General features: G+C 29.1%; 3 protein-coding genes across 3 annotated transcripts; 2 read left to right on the forward strand and 1 right to left on the reverse strand.

The window, feature by feature from the left end:
• Positions 1–163: 163 nt before the first annotated feature.
• On the forward strand, positions 164–4,848 carry Eaf (ELL-associated factor). Its single transcript, XM_015524203.2, has 6 exons — positions 164–540; positions 1,007–1,241; positions 1,310–1,528; positions 1,662–1,800; positions 4,381–4,561; positions 4,623–4,848. Exons 1-6 carry the CDS (start codon positions 432–434, stop codon positions 4,697–4,699), a joined length of 960 nt encoding a protein of 319 aa, XP_015379689.1. The 5' UTR covers positions 164–431; the 3' UTR covers positions 4,700–4,848.
• Positions 4,840–6,589, reverse strand: PpD3 (protein phosphatase D3). The gene has a single exon (XM_015524202.2). It carries the CDS (start codon positions 6,404–6,406, stop codon positions 4,925–4,927), a length of 1,482 nt encoding a protein of 493 aa, XP_015379688.1. The 5' UTR covers positions 6,407–6,589; the 3' UTR covers positions 4,840–4,924.
• Positions 6,590–6,981: 392 nt separating this feature from the next.
• Positions 6,982–9,253, forward strand: Mettl14 (methyltransferase like 14). Its single transcript, XM_015524170.2, has 6 exons — positions 6,982–7,300; positions 7,360–7,656; positions 7,883–8,056; positions 8,256–8,465; positions 8,539–8,711; positions 8,824–9,253. Exons 1-6 carry the CDS (start codon positions 7,235–7,237, stop codon positions 9,065–9,067), a joined length of 1,164 nt encoding a protein of 387 aa, XP_015379656.1. The 5' UTR covers positions 6,982–7,234; the 3' UTR covers positions 9,068–9,253.
• Positions 9,254–13,196: the final 3,943 nt, after the last annotated feature.

Consider the following 13,196-nt stretch of genomic DNA (forward strand, 5'->3'; position numbering starts at 1 on the left):
TGGAGGTTGTATCTTGTATAGAAAGCTGGCAAATGGCAAATAAAAAATAAACGTTATATCCGAGACCATTTCGTGTCTGATAACGGTTATCTAACCATTCGGAGTGCTGCAGCCGCAGCAGCAGGCTCAAGCAGCTGCTGCAGCAGGCTGCATGAATGCTGTCGCGTATTAATTTCTACGTCAAATGTTACTGATACTCTCCGTTCCTCGCGTGCCGCAACGTTACCCGGATAACGGACGTATCGATACGACCGCACTTATGTTATCAATAGCACCATGTCCGTTCCGTATTGTCGTGAAACGTTTAGGCAATTTCGTTGAACGACTAATGTCATATTCGGTGAATGGAGATTGTAGAATATTATTCACTGAACTGATATAGTGAATTGTTCATCATTTCGACTCTTTCGCTTGTAAACGACACGTATCTAATGGACGATGAATTATTCGACTCACTGGAATCATTCGGCAGCGAGCCAGCTGAACTTAAGCTCGGCTCGACGTTTTCTGGGAAAGGTCCTGGATTCCATACGTTACGATGTAAGTAAATTTAAAAAAATGTTTAATTGATTAACTCCAACAATAGTCAATACTGATTAATAGGTAATTATTTCTCACCTACACGGGATTAACTGTGATTCCGTTTGCTTTTGATTTTGTTAAATCCCAAACTCGAATACATTTGTAGTATGCTTAAAATATCATATCTGTAACTAAGACTAATTAAAGCTTCCCGACAAAACTAATGGTTAAGCCAGAAAATTATTATAAAAACTGGATTCATACTCAATGCGTATGGATCAGATTGTAATGAATATTCATTGTTATGTGCACTACAATGTTTATGATTTTAAAAATGATTATTTTATAATAATTCATTGATAAAAATACTGATCAAAAACAAGTTTCTTAAATGTGTATATCATTACATCTGGAGATTTTTAAATTAAAATTTTTGTTTAAATGTATGAACTCATCTCACATTATTCAAATATCTCATTTTCAGATGATTTTAAACCTGCAAGTGTAGATATAAACAAACCAGCTAGTGTTGATATAAGTTCGGCAAATCGTGAAGTCACAGTTACATTACCCAACTTTGATGGTGCTGGTACAGCACACACAGTATATAAAGGGTCACACAAGGATTACACAAAAGAATGTGTTCTCATTATAGACCATACGACTGGAGAAATAACATTAGAAAAACTCACTACTAATGTACAACTCAAATCTACTAGGTAAATATTAGCTATAATTTATTAAAGCTTAAATAATTAATGATATGAATATATATACAAAATTTTAGAAATGCAGTTGAGAAACTACAAAAACCTATAGTACAGATTAGCCCAGTTTTATCCGAAAAAAATAGGACAGCTACTGTAGATAAACGATTGAAAGGCAAAATACAACAAAAAAAACAAGTTAAAAAATCTCCCAAAAAAGCTTCTCAGTCACCTAAAGTGGCTAATTTGTCACCACCAAATAATGCTCAACATGTGAATAAATCACCGCAATTTTTCATGTAACTATGAGTTATGATATATATTATTATAATATTAGTAACTTATACAATATTCTTTGTATTATTTAGTTTTTATGGTTGTTAAAAAAAAATGTGATTGTTCTCATATAAAATTGAATTTTCTTTATTAAAGGTCGGAATCTCCAATGTCTTCCAGTCTTCCATTACTAAATGATGATGATTGCTCAATGACTGGGTTTGATTCCCAAGCACATCCCAGTTTTTCGTTATCTGATATCAAAACAGACATTAAGACAGATATTAAAACAGAAGTAAGTTTTTATTACATTTTTGCATTTAAAATTAATGCAGTGGATGATTATACTTTAACAATACTATAAATATGCATAAAAAAACATTTTAACGGAATATTTTCTCCATTTTTTAAGACCTTATTATTTTTAAATAAATCATACAGGTATTATTAAAATTTGTCTATGTACTATTTGTTTTCTATAAGATCCATGTACAATAGACAATTTACGTTAACTAAATATTATATTCTGTTGATTTTCTTATTAAAGTAAATTCAGAGGACGTGTTACCAGCATGTATTGTCTTCCTCTTACAAGTTGAACATTGTAAATTGTATGCTCATTAAATCAAATTTAGCTCCGTTAGTTAAGAATTTAGAGGAATTCACCTCTTATAAAATTTAAAAGAGTAAGATGATTATCTAGTCAATCTCGTAGCCTTTTTATTATATTTTAATTTGAATCCGAATTATGAGTATTTTAAAATTGTAAATTATTCATGCATCTTACTTAAAATACTCATAACTCAAATTAAAATTAAAACATGATAAAGATTCTTAAAGATTGACTAGGTAATAATCTTACCTTAAAAACGTATAAGAGGTGAATTCATTCTATATTCTAAACCTGCAGAGTTAAATATGATCTGTTGAGCGTAAAGTTTGTTATTTTATACATTTGAAAGATGAAGACAACACATGCGAGTATCACATAAAATACTTACATATTACAGAAATGATTGAAATATTGTTAAAAATATTAACATATAAATTATAAACCCAGATAATGCTAAAATTTGATAACAGGCCAATTCAGTTTAATATTAAAGCCAACATCATATTAAGATTAGTTCAACTAGACAAAAATTAGTCAAATGACACAAGAATAAGAGAGAAAGCAAATAGTGTCCTGACATCCTCGTAAACAATGTTATTCAAATATTATTTAATTAATTGTTATACATTTTTTGGTATTCATAAAATTAGTTAATTTCATTGTGTATAATTAATACATAATAGTCCAAAAAAAATTTTAAATATTTATAAATTAGATACATGTTACTGGTTTATCTTATACTCTCATATGACATGTAGAAATGCTATGTTTTTATCACAAAGGATTACTTATTTTAAACTTGGTAATTGGTATTTATTCCCTCTTGAACTTAAATATCATAGTGAATTTTCAATTACTAAACTAATATTGTTTTTTTGACTATTTTGATGCTATACTCTGTTAAATGCTAACTATAAAAGTTATCTCTTCCAAAACCATGTTAAAATAATCAACAATACATTTTGTTTGTATTTGCTAAGTCCTACATACAATTTACAGCACTTTTAACAATTTAAATCATAAAAGGTGTGGCTATTTAAAAATAAGATTTCTGTATTTAATTTAGTTGATTTTTATATTTTTATAATTCAATTATGATCTATTTATTCTACTTCTATATATTTTTGTAGTTGTACATAACTATTTTATGTCGATACTACTTATGGCTTTTATAATTTTTAAGCAATGCTTCAAATTAAAAAAAAAATGTTAAGGCTTTAAGTGGATCCACCGCTTTTGTTTTCATTTTTTGTACAAACTCAAAAGGATTTCTGTAATCTATGCTTTACTTTTGAGAATATATGAAATTCACAAGATGTTAAATTTGACGAATACGGAAGAAGAGACTTAGCACAGAAATGCAAACATTTTCTTTAATGTACTAGGATACCTACATTTTTGGCATCTTTCACTTCCTCCTATCACTCACTAAACCTTTTATATTACTCTGTATGTGACATGGTATCATTCATATATTCATTTCATTTATATCTTAATTTGTATTATTCAATCAGAATTATCAATTTAAACTAGAATTTGTTAATTTAACATTTGAAATTTAATCTTTGATAAGTCTAAAATATTATGCTATAATTTTCAACCATTATATATATTGTAAAATAATTACTATACCACAAACTATAACACAATTATTCGGATTCTTTTTAACCAGTAATCCCATTTTTTAAATTGCTACACCTGATTATTATGTGTTATGTAAATATTGCTTATTATTATATTTTTTTTTTATTTAGCTAATATATTATTTTTCAACGAGGACTTAATGTCAAAATTATAACATGAAATTTATTTAGGTATAGAACATATAAATTTTTAATGGATTACAAAAATTAGGTTTTTTTTAAATATTTAAGATAAAACATATTTTTTTTACCTTTATTGCCGAGTTCTATCCAAAACTAATAGGAAAAACTACATTTAATTTATATATATATTTTATATTTATATTTCTTTATAAAACATATTTTTTTTAAACAAAATTGGAAAACATTTTTTACATTTTATATTTTGAAATATATATTTTTAAATGCATTTGTATCTGTTTACTTTTTAAGTATTTGAAATTAAATATAAAATTACTAATGTACATAAAGTTCTCAAAATGATATATATATATATCTATTTTTATGAATTAGATACATTATACAACATTTAAGTATTAAAATATATTTTATTAAATTGTTGTTTGGTATCTTAAAATATAGGATATTTTATAAATAATTAATAATTTTTAATTTACAGTCCTATGATGATTTGGTCCCTGCAGCTAGAAGTTTAGAACTTAGCGAATCATCTAGTGATTCTGGATCAAGTAGTTCATCAGATAGTGACAGTGATGACTCAACAACACCTCCTCCTCCTGTTTCTCAAAAAACTATAGAAAAACTCCCTACACCCATTTTTAATTCTCCAAACACTAATGGTATTTAAATTTATTTAATGTTTATATAAAATTTCTTATTTACACTTATCTCTTACTTTAGGCTTTAAAGGTCGTCTAGTTGATCCAGGGCGTATTTTAGATGAAGATCTTCAACTTTCCGAGACGGATTCAGACTGACTGCCATTTTGCGGCGATTTTATAAAATACCAAATATCCCAAATCGAAGCCGTTCAGTCGTGCGTCAACAATAAAAAAAATTCTTATAATTATGTATTTTTAAACCTACTTAAATATCTTTTGATTAAAAATATAAATAATTACAAAAATGTACTTTATTTTGAGTAAGGCAAACAAATCAACAAGAATAACTTGTATATATAAATTACAAAAAGTTTCATTTGGCTAACAGAGTAAGTTTACTAAGGAGTTTGCATACATTAAAGGTTTCACAGGTGGATGAGATACAGCAGTATATGTCGTAAACTTTGGCTTAAGACAGTGTCCCTCAAGTGTGATAAATGCTCCTTTATTACCCATTGTATCACAATAATTTGGAGCAGAAAACACAGTAATACACTTGGAATCATGTGCTTCTTCATAACCGTTAGCTTTGACCTCGTGGCTACGGATAATATAATCTAAGTTGTTGAGTTCAACAAATGTTTTGGTAACATCTGGTCCAAATTGTACTCCAACACCACGTTTACTTGGAGAACGTCCTGGAGCATCTTGAGGATCTGACCATAACATGTCACACATCAGGCCTTCTTCTGGTGGTTGCCTATTTCGGTAAATATTTTCAATATCCTTTAATGTAACATTATCTTTGGAAAACAATCCTCCGTGCATAACAAGAACACGTCTGTTGATGCAGTGGGCAAGTGGAAGCCAGTTGTAAACTTCCGTGAAAAGGTTAGCCATTTCAACTGAATATTTAGACTTAACCTCGCCTTCAAATCCATACATTCTATTCATAGTAACACTTTCATGGTTACCACGAGACATAAAGAATTTATCAGGAAAGAGAAGCTTGAATCCAAACAACGTGAAAATACATTCAACCGAAAATGATCCTCGGTCGACAAAGTCTCCATTAAATAAATAAGGATTTGTTTCTGACGGTAAACCGTTTAATTCAAATATGTTCAACAAATCGTAGTACTGGCCATGAATATCGCCACATACAGTAAATTTCTCATCAGGCTTAATATGTATGTGAACAAGAGTTGGTTGTTTTTCTAAATATTTTTTAACATCCAACAGTATCTTGTAAGCATGTTTTTTATGCAACTTACCCTGTTCTCGATAGGTCTTAATGAGTTCTTTCATGAACTCGAGTGTAACTTTACCGTCATCTAAGCACGGTCCGGTATAATCACTTTCGATATTCATTGATTCAATGTCTATTTGTTCGGAAACGCTTTTGGTATCTTCTACAGATATAGCTTTTTCAAAGGCCAACCGTTTGACCAATTTGTTGCATTCAGTGTATTTTCCCTTGGCATCCTTGTCGTTGGGCAACGCCTTCACAACCACCTCGTAGTCTTTCAGAGCTTCCTTAAACTTGCCGAGAGACATATATGCTGTTGCACGACGATAGTATCCCTTCAAGTATTTGGGATCGAGCTGTATAGCTTTGGTCGCATCGGCCAAGGCGTATCCGTATGCTTCGGTTTTGGAATGAGCAAAGCTACGGTTTGCATAGTATGCCGCGAAATTGTGAGGTTTCGTCGATGAACTTTCACACATCGCAATTGCTTTAGAATAGAAATCGATGGCATCTGCATAACGCTTGGCGGAGAAATGAACATTCGCTTCTTCTTTCATCCTCTCGGCATGGGTGATGTCCGCTTCGCGATAATCCAGCTTGCATTCGCCGTTCATTTCGGTAAATTTTATAAAACAAACAAAAAAAACTAAAAGGAACAGATTAATAATTCAAACACTCAAAATCGGGTTGAAAAAAATTTTTTAATTGAAATCTTATTTAATTATTAGTCGGGTACTTAAAATAGTGCAAAAAATTGGTAGTTTTAAGCAAGAGTAAAATTGTATTTTGTTTATTTATTAATAAAAAAAAAAAATTACAGTGCGTTCGTGATAAACACGTGATATATACTTATCAAAATTTCAATTTTGTATTGGATAAATTAATAATAACGAAATTATTTTTATCTCGTTGAGAATATGAATAATATTTGTTTAACGAAAACGACTTGATGTCTGATGCAAGCATTTACAATTTATTAGTTAATTACTTTGGGATATAATTTTAAGTAATATTTGAAACTGTTAACTTAGAATTAGGTTGGCAATTATCTAAATAACTTCACGATAAACGGTAAACCAATGGACGTAAAGGAAGTAGCAGCAGCCTGCTGCTGGCTGCTGCTGGTAATTTTATGCAGTTGTAGGCATGTGATAAATAAAAATTATATAACAAAATAAATAATTGTAAACATCTTGATTATTATAATAATATGTAATCTCTTATCTTTTAATTCCTTATCTGCTTTCTAATATTCTTGAATCAGTTGAATCTCGAAACCGGGATTGGAGAATAGTAGAATAATATAATTAATTTCATGTTTGAAGTATTTTAAAACTTTAATAATTGTATTAGTTTTACTTTTTTTCAATAAGTCTTATTATTTATTGATGACATAATTATTTCATTTATTTTTCCTTCAGTTCGAAACAGATTTGTCAATCATGAGTGAAATATTGAAAATGTTAAAAGAACAATCTAAAAGAAGGAAAAAGTTATTAGCCAAAACGGTAAACTATAGACGAAAAATGTATACTTGATGTACTTTTATTGAAACTGTTATTCACAGTTGGGATTTTCTGATGTTCATCAATTACGGCGAGCATTGAATATTCATAGGGAGGGAACTCCAACGAGTTCTGTTCGTAAAGTAGTAAATAAATATAATGCCCAACCAAAGAGTCCAGAACATACATACAATGATTCATCAACATTTCTCAAAGGTACACAATCATCTAATCCACACAATGATTATTGCCAACATTTTGTTGATACTGGTCAACGCCCACAAAATTTTATTAGAGATGTCGGCCTAACTGACAGATTTGAAGAATATCCTAAGCTAAGGGAATTAATTCGTCTAAAGGTATTAATATATGTACATATAGATAACTTTAACTTAAAAAAAACTAATAAGATGATTTAATAGAAATTTATTACATTTGTTATTTATGTCAGAAATTAATACTTATAGGTTTTCAAATAGCATGTACCACAGCCACATTATTCTCTATAGCGTAATCTTGAAATTAAACATTATTTTGTACATTTTCTAAAAAATAATTGTTGTGCATACTTTGAATTTTTAATAGGATGAACTTATACAACAAACTGCTACTCCTCCAATGTTCCTGAAATGTGAACTTAGCACGTATGATTTAAAATCATTAAATATTAAATTTGATGTCATACTTGTAGAGCCTCCACTTGAAGAATATCAACGAACCTTGGGTGTAACCAATACAAAATTATGGAATTGGAAACAGGTTTGTCTTCCTACCCACTAAGCCATTAATAATATAGGATTCTGACTAGAAAAGTATCTAATAAAAAATCAAATGTACTCTGTCCTCCCACGTCCTCCCCAAATCAAACCCTGTAAAGCTTCATTATTAAGTATATCTTATTTCGCTGCATATTAACATACTTTAACATAATAATTATTTGTTTTTTTAATTTAAATAGATAATGGACCTAGAGTTGGGTGAATTAGCTGCTAATCGTAGTTTTATTTTTCTCTGGTGTGGCTCATCTGATGGTTTAGATAAAGGCCGCGATTGTTTACGTCGATGGGGTTTTAGACGCTGTGAAGATATTTGTTGGATTCGAACAAATTCTAAAAATCCTGGACATTCAAAAAATCTAGAACCAAATGCTGTTTTTCAACGCACTAAGGTTGACTATTATGAAAATAATAATTATTCTTAAATGTTATTATAGATATTATAACTAATTTTATAAATTATAGGAACATTGCTTGATGGGTATCAAAGGAACAGTTCGTCGATCTACAGATGGTGACTATATTCACGCTAATATTGATATTGATTTGATTATTAGTGAAGAGAATGAACACGGTTCAATAGAAAAACCAGTTGAAATATTTCATATAATTGAACATTTTTGCCTAGGAAAAAGAAGGTATTTTATCCAATTAATAAATCTAAATCTAATTTGAAAATTATTGTGGTTTTAATTTTCTTGTAACTGTTAGTCATATTATTTACTTGTTATAATGTTGTTTATCCCTTAGATTACATTTGTTTGGTCGTGACAGTACTATACGTCCAGGATGGCTGACTTTAGGGCCTGAATTGACTAATTCTAATTTCAACACAGAAATGTATAATGGATATTTCAATAATGGCCAATTAACTACCGGTTGTACTGATCGTATTGAGGTCCTTAGACCCAAGTCTCCTCCACCTAAATGTAAAATACCTATAGGAATAAGAAAAGGCAATCCTTGTATGAATAGAGGTAGAGGAAGAATGTAATAGTTATTAATTTATTAATGTAAAATACTATTAATTAGATTGTTTTATTTATGTATTTGGCATTTGCATAATAGGTTTAATAATATATAATGTGATATCATCATATCTGTAATTTATGTAAGCTTGAACAATTCTGTTTATAACAATTTTTAAGTTAAGTGTTAATATAAATGTACTATTTTTCTATCTCCTGGGTCTTTGTATGTACTTAATCATAGCCAATGTCAATTTGGCATTTAAACTAATAAATAAATAAGATGAATCAAAGAATAAAAATTCTCGATACTATCAATAAAATTGGGGGAAATAGATCATTTTTATGTGAGACTAGTTTTTGGCAAATTCAATTTGTTACTAGTATTATTATAATTATCAAAAAATATTAGTTATTTTTGGCTGTTCAAAGATTTTACATATAAAATGTTTAACTAGTTTTTTTTTTTTATGTACTTGAAGTAAAATATTTATAAGTCAATGAGAATGCTTTATGATCGATAAACGATGATCACAACTCCTTTTTATATACATATCAAATTTTGACAAAATCACAAAACTCATTATTTTAAAATTCAAAATTCATAACATATTTAGTTGCAAAAGGCGTTAAACTGCATCAAAATAAGAGTTGAGTTGACTGTTCCCTACCCTTTGTATCCTTATCTCCTTTTCCCTTGATATTAAATCAGTTTTCAAAAAAATCAATTTTTTTTAGTAACTGTTCAGTCACAACGTTTAATGTGAAAACACATACATCGCAATTGTCTACTCTCCGTTATCTTCTGAAATAATCATTAGTCATATAGAGGATGTTAGTGAACTATTAATTTTCTTTCTATGGCCCACGCTCAACATAGACAAAACGCATTTACACAGAATCATTGTTTTTTGTTTTTAAGTAATCTTAGAGTAAAATCCCCCATTACAAAAATTACAAAAAGATAGAGAATAATTATTTTGAAGGAATGACATATCAATTTGTCTAAATACTATTCTGGATAATATTTAAAAACAGAAATAATAATCCTGCGTACATGTGTTTTGAATAATATGTTCAGTCTGAGTTAGAGAAAGAAAACAAACAGTTTGCTGTTATCTTCTTAATTAAACCGCAATCATATCAATTTTACTTCATAATACTGTCATCTGTATGAATAAACCTCAGAAAAACGATATCATGGCTTCGCAGCGCATGCCTAAATCTATGAAAAGAAACTTGTCCAACACATTATTTTCACCTAGTTTTAACAACTCAAACACAAAAGTTTTTTTTTTCTACAAATGTCAATATTTTTTTTATTTTGCTGAGTTAAAATGATTAAAAATGTAATATAAAGTTCTCATAATTTGTAATAATAGCAGTTGAGCATTATTAAAAATCCATATTCACAATTTTATTTTTATATACATTTTATGTTCAAATTAATTAAAATATTTTTAAAATTTTCTAATTATTTTGGGGTTAGAAAAACTGTAAAATGTACAATTTTTATAGCAAATGAATAAAAATTTAAAACAAGGATTCTCATAAATGGTTCATAATCTAAAATATATATACCTACACAGTAGTTTTTATTATACATACATTTTAAATTCAAATTGGGATGTAGTTACACATTACTGTTAGAATAATGGTTTTAGTTATTTTATTTTAATTTAAAAATATTTTTCGTTAGTGTAGTATTTTGTTTTGTGCAAATAATTACATTTTTAAATGTAATTTTCTTGGCAACATTTAATTTAATTGGCTGTAGAACCACAGAATATAACAAGAAGTACTATAATGCCTTATAGTTAAACTGTAATATCATAGAATATACTTATAGTTATATTATAAGTTGGTACACAATGATTTTATATCATTGAAATTTGAATTCAAATTTAACACATTCAACGTGACTATCTAGACACCTAATGTATAGCACAGCGTTACTCATTTAACCGCTATTAATACTGAATATAAAAAAAACTAATAATCTGGTTGTAAATCTTGTTTTCGTAAAACTATTGACCCTATATATAATATTCCGTGTTAATAACACATAAATATTAAATTTAAACATTTGAATACAACTATACACGTCAATGATAATCACATACCTACAAAAATATACTATTCAATATTTAAAAAATTGCAATGCACAACTGTAATCACGAACTTTGGTCGCGATAAACGAAATGTCCATGGTCCATAATTCCGGTCATAGCTTAATGTTGAGGCCAGAGCGTATGTTTGAAGGGGCGCCAAATTTTTTTTAAATTTGCCCTGGACGCCAAATCTTAACGGCACGGCTCTGGTTGAGGCCCTGTGCCCACTTTTTTTTTTTTAATCAGTAACGAGATATACTTGTAACACTTCGTGATATATTATAGGAGCATAGCAAATTTCCAGGTTTTTAAAATACAATTCTTATATAGGTAGGTACGTATGAGGTGTCTTACCTAAAATGCGTATTGCACAGCGTAATGCATAGACAATATAGGTACGTTACGGCATTGAATTATTCATACATTCCAATGGATTGTAGACGGTTTTTTTCCAAGGTACCTATATATAAATCACATAAAATATATATTTTTTTCTTCAAAAACACATATACTTCTTGAAATTCGTGGTACATGATACAGTTAATACCTGGTATTGCGACATGAATTAGTTATTAATAATAAATAGTATAAAAATCTTGCCATGGAAAAATGGATAAAACAAATTAAGTATTGTAGCATCGAATACTGATATTCGAATTATTTACGATAGAACTATTCGAATATACATTACATTACTAGTATGGAGAGGTAGTGATGGAAAGTATGATTGGAGACGTGACATGCTGCTTTAGTGATTTGTCTTAGGAGTTTTCGATTGATAGGTTTGTATTCTATTGACGTGAGGGTAAGTTTTGCTGATCCTTAGAGTTGTAAACCATAGACCCATATTGGTTTAAGAAACATTTTTTATATAAGGAGCTTGTTGTTCTGATGAATATGTTTAGAGGTCAGTCGTAGGTGTCGCAGCTGGCGACTGCGATAATTGAGCGTTAAACGTTTGGAGCGTATATTCTTCATATATCATATACCCATATGGCCATGTGAGCCGGCGATCTAGGGTCAGTCCAAGATATTTGACGTTTAGAGAGTAGGGTAGATGTAGATTATTGAGGAATAGTTGAGGACAGTCTCTGTGGCGTAGTGTAAAGGTAGAATGAAGCGTATTTCATTTGATTTAATCTCAGACCCCATTCTGTATACCACGAGGCTAGATCAAGACGGCTACTATTGTGTTTTGAGTAGTGGGTCGGTCCGTGGTGTAGATGTTAAAAAAGAGAGGTGAAATAACTGTACCTTGCTGGACAACGGCTTTTAAAAAGTTGTTGTTGTGGAGGAGCCATTGTTGAAAACTCGATCAAATCTCTGTTAAATGTCCCGGTAAACTATTTAAATTAGTATTGTTTAATTTTTAAAAGTCAGTGATTGTCTTAGATTTTTCAGAATTACAATTTATATTTTAATTACAACCTTAATTATATTTCTTCACTTATTTAATGTCAGAAATAATTGGAATTGGGATGAATTTACAGTCCACAGTTTGCAAGAACAACTATCACATCTCATTAATATGTCAAATTTTGATAATATTCTTTTTATCTGAAAGATTAGAATTTCTTGCAGGTTGGACTAAAGCTCGAGTTTTCATATCAAGTACTTTTAATTAAAAAAATATGTTTAAAAAAAACAACAAATATTGTTTGTACATTACTCAATTGCTTATTTAAGCTTATAAAGTTATAATGTTGAAATCAGGTTATGATCCAACCAACAAAATGTTCCCCTTTTAAATAAAAAAAATGAATGAATCCCAACTGTTCAACAGGACTATAGTCTGTAAGACATATTTTTTTTATTAAAAATGTGCCAGTTCTTACACTCTAAATATATATAATTAAGAAATTATTTTTTTTTCAAACATGAAAAACGTATTACTCAAAAAAGAAACATTCAATATAAAAACATGTAAACCATGGCATTATACATTTTACCTGGATGGCGAGTAAAAATTAATAAACATTTTTTCATGTTTAATATATTTAAATGTATTTGGCTAATTATGAGTCATAAAATATGACCCTAACTA

Source organism: Diuraphis noxia, unplaced genomic scaffold (assembly GCF_037042655.1).
Source record: "Diuraphis noxia isolate RWA-SAM2 unplaced genomic scaffold, SU_Dnox_SAM2 contig0004, whole genome shotgun sequence".
Taxonomy (NCBI): domain Eukaryota; kingdom Metazoa; phylum Arthropoda; class Insecta; order Hemiptera; family Aphididae; genus Diuraphis; species Diuraphis noxia.

Excerpts from the sequence above, each read along its gene's own strand:
- PpD3 (XM_015524202.2), bottom strand. The coding sequence starts at position 6,406 with ATGAACGGCGAATGCAAGCTGGATTATCGCGAAGCGGACATCACCCAT.
- Eaf (XM_015524203.2), top strand. The coding sequence starts at position 432 with ATGGACGATGAATTATTCGACTCACTGGAATCATTCGGCAGCGAGCCA. Across the intron at positions 1,529-1,661 it reads AAATCACCGCAATTTTTCAT|GTCGGAATCTCCAATGTCTT; the intron begins GTAACTATGAGT and ends TCTTTATTAAAG. Across the intron at positions 1,801-4,380 it reads AGACAGATATTAAAACAGAA|TCCTATGATGATTTGGTCCC; the intron begins GTAAGTTTTTAT and ends TTTAATTTACAG.
- Mettl14 (XM_015524170.2), top strand. The coding sequence starts at position 7,235 with ATGAGTGAAATATTGAAAATGTTAAAAGAACAATCTAAAAGAAGGAAA. Across the intron at positions 7,657-7,882 it reads GGGAATTAATTCGTCTAAAG|GATGAACTTATACAACAAAC; the intron begins GTATTAATATAT and ends AATTTTTAATAG. Across the intron at positions 8,712-8,823 it reads TTTTGCCTAGGAAAAAGAAG|ATTACATTTGTTTGGTCGTG; the intron begins GTATTTTATCCA and ends TTTATCCCTTAG.